At 47.8% G+C, this 12,415-nt stretch overlaps 1 protein-coding gene across 1 annotated transcript in view; it reads right to left on the bottom strand.

Moving 5' to 3' along the window:
• CACNA1E (calcium voltage-gated channel subunit alpha1 E) overlaps window positions 1-12,415 on the bottom strand; it is a 376,346-nt gene that overhangs the window by 80,121 nt on the left and 283,810 nt on the right. Inside the window, exons 9-13 of the mRNA XM_028168021.2 lie at window positions 7,937-8,052; window positions 3,405-3,458; window positions 2,663-2,752; window positions 1,505-1,714; window positions 612-724 (exon numbers count right to left, since the gene is read on the bottom strand). Of these exons, the coding sequence (XP_028023822.2) occupies window positions 612-724; window positions 1,505-1,714; window positions 2,663-2,752; window positions 3,405-3,458; window positions 7,937-8,052 (583 nt within the window). The remainder of the gene's footprint in view (window positions 1-611; window positions 725-1,504; window positions 1,715-2,662; window positions 2,753-3,404; window positions 3,459-7,936; window positions 8,053-12,415) is intronic.

Raw genomic sequence — 12,415 nt, 5'->3', positions numbered from 1 at the left:
TCGGACCCCTGCAAGCAGTGGAGGACAAAAATGTATGTGAAAGCACCTTGGAGACTGTTAGTAACGCACACATTTATATATCAATATTATTTAGGAAAGTGGACACCGGGTGAAGTAGTCTATGTGGGGACTTGCTAATACACGAGCGTGTGTGTGCATGTGTGTATGAATGTTTAAGGGTATGCCCAGATAAATTTCCCAATTTTAAACTGAACTCAAAAAAATAAATATGTAAGTTTCTCATTTTTGATTGAACCACCTTCTGGAATCAAGTCTTTTGTCCTTCTCCCCGAGGCTTCCCCCAAGATAATAAGTGGTTCAAAACGTTGGCTATGGGTAGCTTTGTAAAATTTACTGAAGTGTTTACTCTACGGTATGTGTGTTACCATTCAGTAAAAACATTAAAAATAAAAGAGCATTTAAAAAACCCAAACAAACCCTAGTACAGCAAGGATTCACTCACTCCTGACCTCCCTTTTGCTAATCCTATCTATTCCCCTTTTATAAATTCTGATTTCAGTGTTTCACGCCAGCCCCGGAGCAAGCTGCTTATCTCAAACCATGGCATAGCAATACCTGGCAGAAGGATGGGCGGGCTCCAGAGCACTTACCCCAAAATCAAAGCAGTTGAACGAAGAGTGAAAATAAAGGCGAGGCCCCATGCCGTACATCTTCAGGGACATTTCCAGGAGGAAGAGTCCCAGAAACAAAAATTCTGCATAGTCTGAAAGCATTAAAGGCAGAAGCGTTGGTTCCATGGACGGCACGGGCTTCTGTCCTCCCCGGCCCAATCCCCCCACCTACAGAGGAACCCTCAACAGCAGCAGGACCTACACAAGCGGGACTTTCAGTGACCATGCCAGCTCAGTGCCAGGCAGAACTTAATGATGTCTGAAAACGCTCAGACCCAGAATGAGTCCCAGGCACACTCCACAGGTCAGCTTTGCTCTCTTGACAGGTGGCTTTGTCACTGCCCTTTAAATGGTAGATGGCTCTCAGGAGAGAGAGAAAGGGCTTAAGCATGGCTTTGATGAAAGAGCTGGATTCGCTCTCCACACTCCCAGCAGTGACAGCCTCTGGGAGCCTCACTCGCACCCAGGGACAGCCTTACCCAGAGCTGACCTATACGTTTCCTTTCTGGTCTATTGAAGGTATCCATTTCCCTAGGAACTTCTTCCCTAGGACCTTGGTGACGAAGACTCCCTACATCACTGAGCCTACTTAAGGCACTAAGCTGGCCTTAAACTACCCAAGGGGTAACACCATCTTGTTGACTCATCAGCAAAGATTTGTTGCTCTGATTCAATAATGAATGACAGCTAGGAATGGTCATGTGATAACCCCGACCCCTTGAGGACAGCTCTGGCCTCGGTCACAATGTGGTGGAGAGGCAGAACTCTGGGTGGGCAGGACCACTGCCAGGCCCACCTGACACCTTGCTCTCTTGACATTCACACCCCAATCGAGCTGCTGCCGTGAAAGCCAGTAGTCACCATTCACTTACAGAGGAGGTGGGTGAGCCACTGGGGCTGGTTGTGATGGACGATGGCCACACAGGCGGTGTTGAGAGCCACAAGGCTCAGCACAATCCAGTAAAACACCTGGGATTTAACCATGTGGCGGATAGAGATACGCAGAAGCCGCTCCTTGTGCCGGAAATAGGAGGCCCCATCCACCTTTGTGCTCTTGATGCTGGCTCGGGCGAGGGGTGTGCCTAAGTGGGGAAAAGTAAGGAGGAAGAATGAGGCTGCAAAAGAGATCACCCTCCATGGCAAGCAGGTATTCGCAGGGCAAGGTGGGCAGCTTTGGTCCCAGGGCTAGGGTACTGCCACGCGTCATGAGCTAAGAGTTTCCACAGCACAGCAGGGAACCCTGCTTTTCCTCTGGGCACCCTCAGTCCTAGGAAACGGAAAGATTCCCCAGGCAGGACACCAGGCATCCAGCCGGTATCTTGAATCCTAACAGGATCGTGTTTATGTCTGTAACAGATTGGGCTTCTCTCTGGCTTTTCTTTTTAAATATGCTTCAGGCACTGGAATCATCCTGCCGCATTTGTGATTTTTCTGCCACTGGAAGCCTAAAGCAGCGATGAGCTCTGTACGCCTCTTCTGCTTTTGAGGATGAAGTCAGACCCTTCCCTTTTATCTGGGGAGGAAAACATCTGCCATCAGCCAGAATCCCTAAGGGAACCTGAGATTGAACACCAGTCGTGTTAAAGGGTTGTCAGTAGGAATTTGTTTAAGTATCACATGGAAGCAGGCGATGGAAGTAGGTAGATGCTACTATGATTACGCAAATGATTGCAGGTTCTCAAATGGGTGTCCTCAGGATCCTCTGAACAATTTCCCAAAGTGGGTTCTCATTATCACATCCAGGAGAGATAGGATATATATGCCGATGGGATACATCTGCCACACTTGAAGAATCTGGGTTGGATTCTTGGCCCTAAGCCCCATGTTTCACATAAACAGTATCCCCTGGTCCATCTTTTTCTGTAAGTCATTGTCAACTAGATTAGACTCCAACGCCTTTTCCTAATTACATCCCAAAGTTCTGGATTCTTTGGCCTCCCTTCCTCCTGGTGGTGTTTCTCCAAAGACAGGATGTTCCCTTTCAGAGGAGGTTCAGACCAGTGAAAGGAGATCTGACGGCCTCCACTCACCCACAGAGGAGATGTCGACACAGCGCTCGTCGCTGGAGTCCCGCGTCATGGCCTCCGTCCGGCTCCTTTTGATGGTTGCCCTTCGGAGCACTACACCAGGAAAGGCGGAGGCCAGGGAGAGGACACAAGAACAACCGGATCAGTCTGGTCAGAACTGAGGACTGTGGGCAAGAGGCCCCTCTGACACAGGCGCCTGCCTTTAAATACCCGAGCCGGGGTTAGTGAAGTCACAGATGTCTACGGAAACATGGCTCCCATGCTCAGCAGCACCTCTGACACACGAGGCTCTTGAATCCCATGGGACAAGGCTCCCGAATCCTTGCTAGAGCTTATCTAAATGCAGTAGGTAACAGGCACTCCGTATCTATTTGTTCTGGTTCTTCACAAACAAATGTCACTTCCTGCCAATGAAAGTGGTCCCAAGATGATCCCCACAAATTGTCAAAGAAGATCCCTTTCTGTGCCATTGGTGGTATGATGGCTTTTTCATTGCCCGTATCAATCACACGCCCTGGAACAAAGCAACTCTTGGATTTCATTTTCATCACTTTAAAAAGCATTTAAATCCATGACTCAATTCCCTTCGTTTTAAAGCATGAGGGATTTTATGACAGAGAGACTTGCGTTTCAAATCCCAGAGCACCCCTCTTTCATTTCTTTCTCTTCTTTTGATCAAGAGAGATTGCCTCTGCAGAAGAGGGGGCAAATGCGAAAGGAATGAGGCCTTGGAGCACTTCCTTACCTTCTAAGGCTGACGTTCCAGCATTTTTATTTTCTTCAGCGAGCATGACTTCCTCTATATGGAAACAAATGGTTTAGTAAATTATCGGTAAATGCCAAATTATTTTGCAAAATGAAAATCCCTCAGGAACGGCTCTGGTTCCAGGGCAACAGAGAGAGAGAGCAAAGAGTTCAGAGCTGGTCGCAGGCATCAGCATCAGCAAAACATCAAGGGTCATGAAGGGAACACCCGAACGTCAGAACAGAAAGGAAGGTCTTCAGTGAGGGGGTGTTGGGGGGTGAGCGGTAAGATTCAGCTCTGTCTCTGACACACTGTTTAGGAGAATAGCCCTGAGAGTGAAAGCTGATCTTTTTTAACTAAAATCCCCTAAATTGATAAGAATGACAAATTTCCATTTCTGTTTTTTCTTTTATCCAGGTTCCTTAAACCTTTTCTAGCAGCAGGCGCTCCCTTAGTTTTGCTTGTCTCCAGCCCCTAGGTCATAACACCTACCCTTTCATTCTGAAGGTGAGACCATGTTTTGGGTTCTAGCCTACTTCTTTAAGGAAGGGGCAGAGGAAGACGCTCACGGCCACCTCAAAGAGAGGAGCAGGGCTTACGGGCTTGCTTCCTCTCCCCGCCACCACTTCCATCCTGCCTAGTTGAGCAGAGCTTGAGCTGAAGAGGCTTGGGACCATTATGAATTTGTCCCTGTGATATAATAAAATATAAATATTTTGTTTCTGTCCACCTTCCTGGCACAGAGCTTCCAAAACCCTTGGAATTTACTGTCTTCTGTACGCTAATGAGATGACTCACTGTAGGAGAGGCCTAGTTAGTGTAAGGATGGGGGCTGGTCTCCCCAAAAAACCAACCACATGATTAGAAGGTTGTAACTTTCAGTCTCATCCCCCTCCCACCTCGCAGGAGGGGAGAGGGTCTTGAGACTATTCAATCACCAGTGGTCAATGATTTAATCAATCATGTCTACATAAAACCTCCATTAAAAACCCTACACGACGGGGCCCGGGTTACTTATGGGTTGGTGAGCACATCAGGGTACTGGGAGGGTTATGTGCCTGGAGAGGGCACGTAGGATCTGCACGCCCCCTCAAACCCCACCCTCATACCTTACCCTGTGTATCCCTTCCATTTGGCTGTTACTGACTTGTATCCTTCATAATAAACTGGTGGTAGTTTTTCCTGAGTTCTGTACGTCATTCTAACTAATTATCAAATCCGGAGCCCTCTGAAGTTTTAGTCAGCCAGGAAGAGGCGCAGGTCACCTGGGGACCCCACTGTGGCCGGTGTGTAAAGTAGAGGCAGGCTTGTGGGATCGAGCCTTTCACCTGTGGCGTCTGCACTAACTTCGCGTCAGAATTGAATTGAATTGTTGGACGCCTCAACTGGTGTCAGGGAGTGGAAGGCCTGGTTGGCATTGGGACGATGTATTTGGTCGTTGGCATTTGGAAAACAACCACTTAGTCCCCTGGATGCCCCTCTTGGCCTCCCCGGGAGCAGCCTCTACTCCACAGCGGTGTCATCATGGGCAGGATACTATTTTCTGCTGAGACTTATTAGAACGTGCCTCACTGACATCCCTCCACACTTATCAACAAAGCAGCCCTTCCGTCCCATGTTTGCTGGGATTCTGAGCCCAACTATTGGGAGCGGCGTGGATGAGTTCTGATCCCCGCCCCTGTCTCAGCCACAGGCGAGGGAGCTGGAGGCCCCAGCAATCATTCCCTAAGATCCCAGCTGCTGGGGAAAAGCTTGCAGCAGGGTCTATGAAGCAATGCTTTAATTTAAGCACTTCTAACAAGTAAAAGGACAGGCATAAGGGGGTAAAGTTATTACCATAATTCCACCTGCATATAAGACTGAGAGTATATAATGTATTTCCCAGGGAGGGGAACGTTTTGAGGCTCGGAGGGTACCATGCAGGATGGCCATTATAAAGTCATAACATTTAGCTTTCTTTTTTAAGTACAGCCCTCTGGCAAAACTAAGTTAACAGGTTAAATGTTATTGGTGGGATGCTCCTTGATGAGGACAAAGAGGGTTTTAAGGTCATTAATAGTACTTGCTTTTGGATGGCATCCTTTTAAAATTAGGTACTTGTTAAAATACCTCATAGCAACAAGAATGACCTCAGCCAGAGAGTCTTTTTAGCTCTGTTCAGTGTCGGGGCTTTGGGATCAGCAGATCTGAGGACCCCCAAGGCAGACGGAGGGTGTAAGGTGCTGCCGAGTACCTCTGGGAAGCGCTCCAGGGCTCTGGATGGGCTGGAACGGCCCTCCCATCCCCCACCCCCATGCCTTTTGCCAAGTTCGCTTTCGAACTTGAGCATGTCTTTCCAGGCAAATGTAACCCATATGTCTCTGAATCACTCATGCTCCACTTGTAAAGGGAAGGGCCAGGAAGCACAATTTGACGTCGCAGTGAGTCTTTTTTTCTTAGAAGGAGAAGATTGCTGGCTTTGCCAACTGGAAGAAAGTGGTGCCTTGGGATTCTGCATGCGATTGAAAAGCAGAGCCGCAAAGAGCAGCATCCGGGGCTGCCTGACCCTGAGCAGGGCCGTGGGAAGGGCAGGGAGGGTTGTCTTCCAGCTCCGTTGCCAGCCTGCTCGCTAGGGTGGTCTGTCAGATGGTTCCCCTGCCCAGGAAGCCAAGGGCAGTTGGGAACTTCAAGCTGCCGGCCTGGCCTGCAGGCAAATCTGCTGAGATACTGTTCCGGGAAGAGGGAGGGGAGATTCACATTCACCTCCACACAAGAGCCTCAGAGGAGAAAGGGCAAAATGGAAGTACAGTCACCACTCCCATGGCTCTTGCTTCCAGAAGCAGCAAAGGAATGCAGATAGTCCCAAATGAGAGGTGGCTTTTATCTGGGTTTGACATGGCACTTTCCATCACACATGCCCTCTCACCCCTGAAAGATAATCAAGAGTTGACTCCCGAACTGAGAGAGCTTTTGTGTGCTGTGATCTGAATAAGAGTCATAGCATCATTCCAAAGCTTAAAGAATAAGGGTCAGGCATCTAAGTATCCAATCCTATTCCAAATTTTTCCTGAGAGACCTCTTTGTTCTCTGCTTTCTACCAGGAATAGAGCAAAGATGCTGACTATCATGTGTATTTCTTTTTTTATAAAAAAAAATTTTACTCTTTTGCTCAGGAAGATATACAACACCAATGCAACGCAACCTTTAAAATAATAAGGAAATCAAATACATCCTTTTTACTGACAGATGGGGGGGTGATCGATGCCCCTCATAAGCAGCAGAGCCACAGTCAAACTTGCCTCTGGGGGCTCCGTGGGTTAATGAAATCGGGATAAATCTGGACCTATCCTCAGGGCTGGGCAAGAATTTTTCCCGAGGCTGAGCCACTGGAGTGAGGAGCCGGCGACAGTGCAGGGAGCAGGGAAAGCCAGTTCTCACCATCATCTATTAGCTGCCTCACTGCAGTAGCCTCACAATCAGTCTCCCTGCTTCTGGCCTTGTCTTCCTACTGTCTGTTCTCAGTGCAGCAACCAAGTCTCCTTCAAAATCTCAAACAGAGCATGTCCCTTCTCTGCTCAAGACCCTCCTGTGGTTCTTGCCTTACTCACCGGAAAGCCCCAAACTTTACAATGGCCCGTAAAGGTCATACACAATCTACTGCCTCTGCTCCCACCACAGCTGCCCTCATCCTTACTCCTGACACCTTCCCCTGCTCACACCTCCTGCTATTCCTGGAAGGCTCCTGGCCCCTCCCACATTAGAGCCTGGGCACTGGGATATTCTTCCCTCAGAGCTCCCCATGGCTCCAGCCCTCATCTCTTTCGAATCTCTCCTCACACAGGTCTACCCTGACCCTCTATTTAAGACTGCAACCTACCCTAAACCCCTAACCCTACCTTGATCTGCTTTCACTGTACTTAACACCTTATCAAAAGTTATTATTTTGTTCATCGCTGCCTTCTCCAGCTACAGGGTAATGAGCTCCACAAGAGCAGACCTCTGGGGGAATTCTCCGGCAGTCCAGTGGTTAGGACTCAGCGCTTTCACTGCGGGGGCGGGGGGGGGGGGTCCGGGTTCAATCCCCGGTTGGGGAACTAAGATCCTGAAAGCCGCGTGGTATGGTCAAAAAAAAAAAAAGAGTAGAGCTCTGGCTCATTGCTTTATCCTAAGTGCCTAGAACAGGACTTGGCACAAAGTAAGCTCTCAATAAATATTTGTGGAATGAACAGACTGTTAGTAGTAGTAGTAACAGTAGTAGTATAGAATGTCATCAGCCCAAACTCAGCTCTAGCATTGGGTTATGTTGCCTTTTACTCAGTTCACCTTGCTAAAATGCCTGCCTCGTGAAAGGTGTTTGGCTGAAGACGGGGACAGACTCCAGAGGGAGAAAAAGGGACCAGCGGGGAATCCAAAAAGCCAACAAGTCATCTCGAGCTTCTCTCTGCTCTGGTCTAGGCTGCCCCTTTGAATGGAAGTATTGGGAGTGGGAACTGGGGCAGGTCCCTGATGTCTGGGCAGCCCATCACCGACCTCCTCCGGCCCCCAGGCCTTACCTGCTTTGTCTATCCAGGCGCGGTACCCATTCAGCTCACGCTCGATCTGCTGCTGGCGCCGCAGTTTCATGAAAGCTCTCCGGTTCTCCACTCTCTCTCTCTCTTTGGCAAATTCCCTGTGGACAAGGCAGATAAGATTCACTAGGTTTGGGCAGTGCCATGACTAAAAGAAAGGGTGAAACAAGCAGGAGAGAGAGAGTGTTTGAACAGGCACTGTGTATACCCCATTTCCTTTGTCCCAGGCTGCAACGGGGATCTCCTTAAAATGTTGCACAGAAATGCACTTCTTTCAGCCTCCTGCAGGAAGCCTTCGCAGATCAGTTTCATTCCAGTCAGCACTCATGCTCTCTGCTTACTCTATTTGGAAAGGTATTGACTTAGTAATGTGACCAGCTAGGTTCCAGAATGCTATGTTATGTCTCTCCGGCTACAACGGAAGCCCTTCACCCTCTGAGGGGCCCAGCTACCCTTTCTGCTCTTAATAACAACAGTGACTAATGTACATTGACTGATGATTAAGTGCCAGCCCATATGAAGTTTTTCATACCCATTAACTCATTTAATCCTCACAATCACCCTATGAAGTAAGCACTATTAAAATTCCTATTTAACAGATGGGGAAATCAAGGTTTAGAGGAGGCAAGTAACTTGCTGGGATCTGAACTCTACCCATTATGCTGTGCTTCCTCTGGTGGTCTGTACCCTGTGGCGCTCAGTACGGGCTGCCACGGAAGACCACGACACTGAGGCCTAGAAAGGCTGAAATGCTGTTTGAAGATGGCTGGTCGAGATTAAACAAGAAAGGTAAGGACACAGGAAGGGCACGTGGCTCCAGTAGAAAGACAGTAGGAAGATGGGGTGGTGTGGAGGGGAAAATGAGACAGACGGAAAAAGCCAGCATGAGGGTCAGAGATAAGACAGAGCCCACTGACAGGCACAGGGGACCAGAGCCACTCTATGGCACAAGAGGATTAAAAAAAACAAAACAAAAATGAAAGCTCCATGGGAAAAAGAAGACAGAAGAGGAATGAGGGTTCCCTGGCAGAGAGGAAGATGATCAGATTCAACGAGTGAGCAAATGGGGATCAAGAAATATTCATTTGCTAACAGGCCCCTCCAGATACCACCTCTGCACCAATGCCCGTCTCATCACCAAACACCCTTCCAGCCAGGACATCCCTTGCTAGCGTAGTGCCTCCCAGCCACGGCTCACGCACTCTCCTACTGCCCTGGAAGCTGCTCCACTTATTCAAGGTGTTCCCCGGCAATAAAGAGCAGAGGCCTGAAGATAAGAGAGTCTAGTACCCACTGCGGGTCCTGCCACCTACTCCCTCACGTCCAGGGAGGAGAAAATGAGCCAGGGGCTGAGGGCCGTGCCCCAGCCCCGGTGCAGGGAAAGGAGAGGTGCCAGTCTACCGTGAGGCAGAGGGATACAGGTTTGGGTCTCATACGGCCCCTCCTTCCAAGACAGGGATGTATTCCTCAGGCACAGACACCTTACAATGGTCACAATCAGGCTAAGGGCATGGGGACAAGGCACACAGGCAGGAGAAATTCTCCTGGGCTTGGTTTCAAGCTCAGTGGGTTCTCCCAAGGCTGCTGTGGGGGAAGGAAGAGTTGAGCAGGGCCAGCGAGAGTCAGGGTAACAGAACTTAAGCCCTGGGACACGTCTTTTTTTCACCTGCCCTTCTGGATTTCAGCAATTAGAAAGTAACAAAGAGCTAGCTTGGTTCATGGCGTCACCATCTACCAAAGTTCTTACCTTTGGTTCTTTGTCTTCTTTCTATCCTTCCTGCCTGATCAATGCCATTGGTCTGTTGGTTCTATCTTCAGAATGGCACTTGGATCCACCCTCCCTCTTCATCCTTACTGCCTCTTGGTCCAGAACCTCACCCTTTCCTGCCTGGACAACTGCAATAGCACCTACTTGGTCTCTCAACCACCTGTCTCTCTTCCCTTCATTTCATCTATTTCACAGTTATTCCAGTTATCTTTCTAAAACATGCACTGGATTTTACCACTTCCAAACTGAAAATAATAACCACAGTGAGTGACATTTGTGGAGCACTTTCTAATTTCCAAGCACCTTCATCCATTTTGTGCATTTAGTCTTTACAACCAAAATGAGAAGAAGGTAGAACATGTATTTTCAGCCTCGATTTAAAAGTTAAACAACTTGTTCAGGTTCAGGTAAGAGATGGAGCCAGGTTTGGAACCCAGGCCTGTCTGCTCTAGGGGCCCAGGCTCCCCACATATCGGCCGGCCCAGTGGCATATTTATATGCTGCTTTCTTTATCTTTTCATATATATGTGCCTTCATTTTCCAACTACGCTCTAGGGAAATCCAAGAGGGTTTTGCAGGAGGCAATGTTTTGAGCAAGACATTGAACAAGGAAAATTTAAGCAAGCTATGAGCAGGGGAACACAATAATCTTTTAGCATCTGCATTATTACCAACATCTCCATTTTCCAGCTCAGAAAACTGAATCTCGGTGGTGGGATGAATTGGGAGGTTGGGATTGACATATACACACTAATATGTATAAAATAGATAACTAATAAGAACCTGCTATATAAAAAATAAATAAAATAAAATTCAAAAATTCAAAAAAAAAAACCCAAAAACTGAATCTAAGGGGAGTTAAGTGGCCGGCCACTAAGAGGAACCACGACCCTCAGATCTTCTAAATTCCCTCTTCTCTCTACTCTATCCTCCCCTCCTCCACAGTCTCCTCCACCAGCTGCTAAACACCTAACAGACCCTTCAAAGGCCTTCATGGCTGGATCTGAACCTTTCATTCAAACCTCACCTCCCATCAATTCGATCTATCTCTTGCCTACTTGCAGCCCATCACGGCCATGCTCGAAACACAGCGCACTTCCCACAGTTCCTGAAAAAGCAGTGAGGGATCTCAAGGTTTAATTCACATTGCCCAGAATCCCTTCTTACCTGCCTGAGTCTGTTAAACTCCTTCTTCAAGGCCAGGTTGAAATGTCACCTCTAATGTTTAGCTTTCCCCTCCCCCTCTCCCTTGCCCCCAGTCTTCTGGCCTCCTTTCTACCTTCCCTCTATCTCTTCACAGCTCATGTTACAGCCAGACCTCTATTATGGTGAGTTGTACATGTGACTGTCTCTCTCCCTCTATGTGACCTTTTTGAAAACATTTTGTCTTACTCAACTTTGCATCCTCCAGGACTAGATTAGGTCTGGCGTATAGTACTTATTCAATAGATTTTTTTATTAAAGATACCCAGGCTGACTTGAGGAGCACACTGACAGCTCTGACCCGATTCCCAAAGGCTTAAATGAAGGGGCACAGCATCTCTGCACTGACCCAAATGGAGCCAGGTGAACTAGCAGGAATTTAGCAGTTGCCAGGTAACTCCTGGACACTGCCACCACTATTTGTCTTTGTTTGCCTCCACTAAAATCTCTGTAGCATTCGTCTATGAAGTATGCAGTGTAGCACCTCTATCTGACCCCCCCAGGATGACCGCGTGGCTCGATTTCCGGTGGGATAGCCCAAGACACCGCAGCCTAACCTCCCTGTATATTTGGAAGTTTCCTGGCTCCAGTCTCACCAGCTGGCTTCCCTGCTCTCCTCTGCCACTGCAGGCCCCCATTTCCTCCCACCCTCCCACCTGGCGTCTTACAGGCCCAGAGCCCAACAAATCTGGCTTGGTCTTTTTAAGAAGCCTCTTGGCTAAAAGAAATAAAGAGAAGAGTATGCACCAACGGGGCTACTTCCTAAGCAGCTCCCGCATGTCAGTGGGGGGAAGAAGGGCTGTGTTTGGGGTTCTTCCGTACTATGTTTATCATTTGGCCTTCTGTGTTTTTTGTTTTTTTTTATCTTTGCTCTTATTTATTTATTTATATTTACAAAAATTGGAGCATAGCATACTGTCTACAGCACGTGGCCTTCTGTGTTTTGTTTTGCTTTGTTTTGTTTTTCAGTTGGGAGCCTAGGGCAGAAAGTCTGGTACCAGTGTCTTTCATGACACTTCTTAACCCCCTCCCTTGCCATCACAGTGTTTGTGCCCATGGCTTCTCTCTGACTAATCTGAAGGTTCCATGAGGCCAGGTAGAGGCTGAATCATATCTCATTCTATCAAGGACCAATGAAGTTTAATCCACAGCCTAGTATTATAGTAGATTCCATAGATTACAAATAAAATATTAAGCTTTTTAAGCCACCTTTGTAAAATTTTTATTTTCTAAATCACTTTCATGTAAATTATTTCATTTAGATTTGCAAAAACCCTGGGAGATTCAGAAAGGTTACTTCCCCCAAATGACCAAATTATCAGGAGGCAGAGCCAGAATTCAAGTGAATGCCTTTTGATTCCAGATTAAGTGCTGTTTCTACGAGGCCTGAGCTGTCTTCCATGTTATGTAGCAGCCAACATTTAAAATCCACAAGAGGGATTTATTTTTCAGCCAAAGGTTGAGGAAAGTAAGGACGTAAAAACAGAGTTTTG

Source organism: Balaenoptera acutorostrata, chromosome 1 (genome assembly GCF_949987535.1).
Source record: "Balaenoptera acutorostrata chromosome 1, mBalAcu1.1, whole genome shotgun sequence".
In the NCBI taxonomy this organism is placed as follows: domain Eukaryota; kingdom Metazoa; phylum Chordata; class Mammalia; order Artiodactyla; family Balaenopteridae; genus Balaenoptera; species Balaenoptera acutorostrata.
This window is presented reverse-complemented; position numbering and strand designations above follow the sequence as displayed.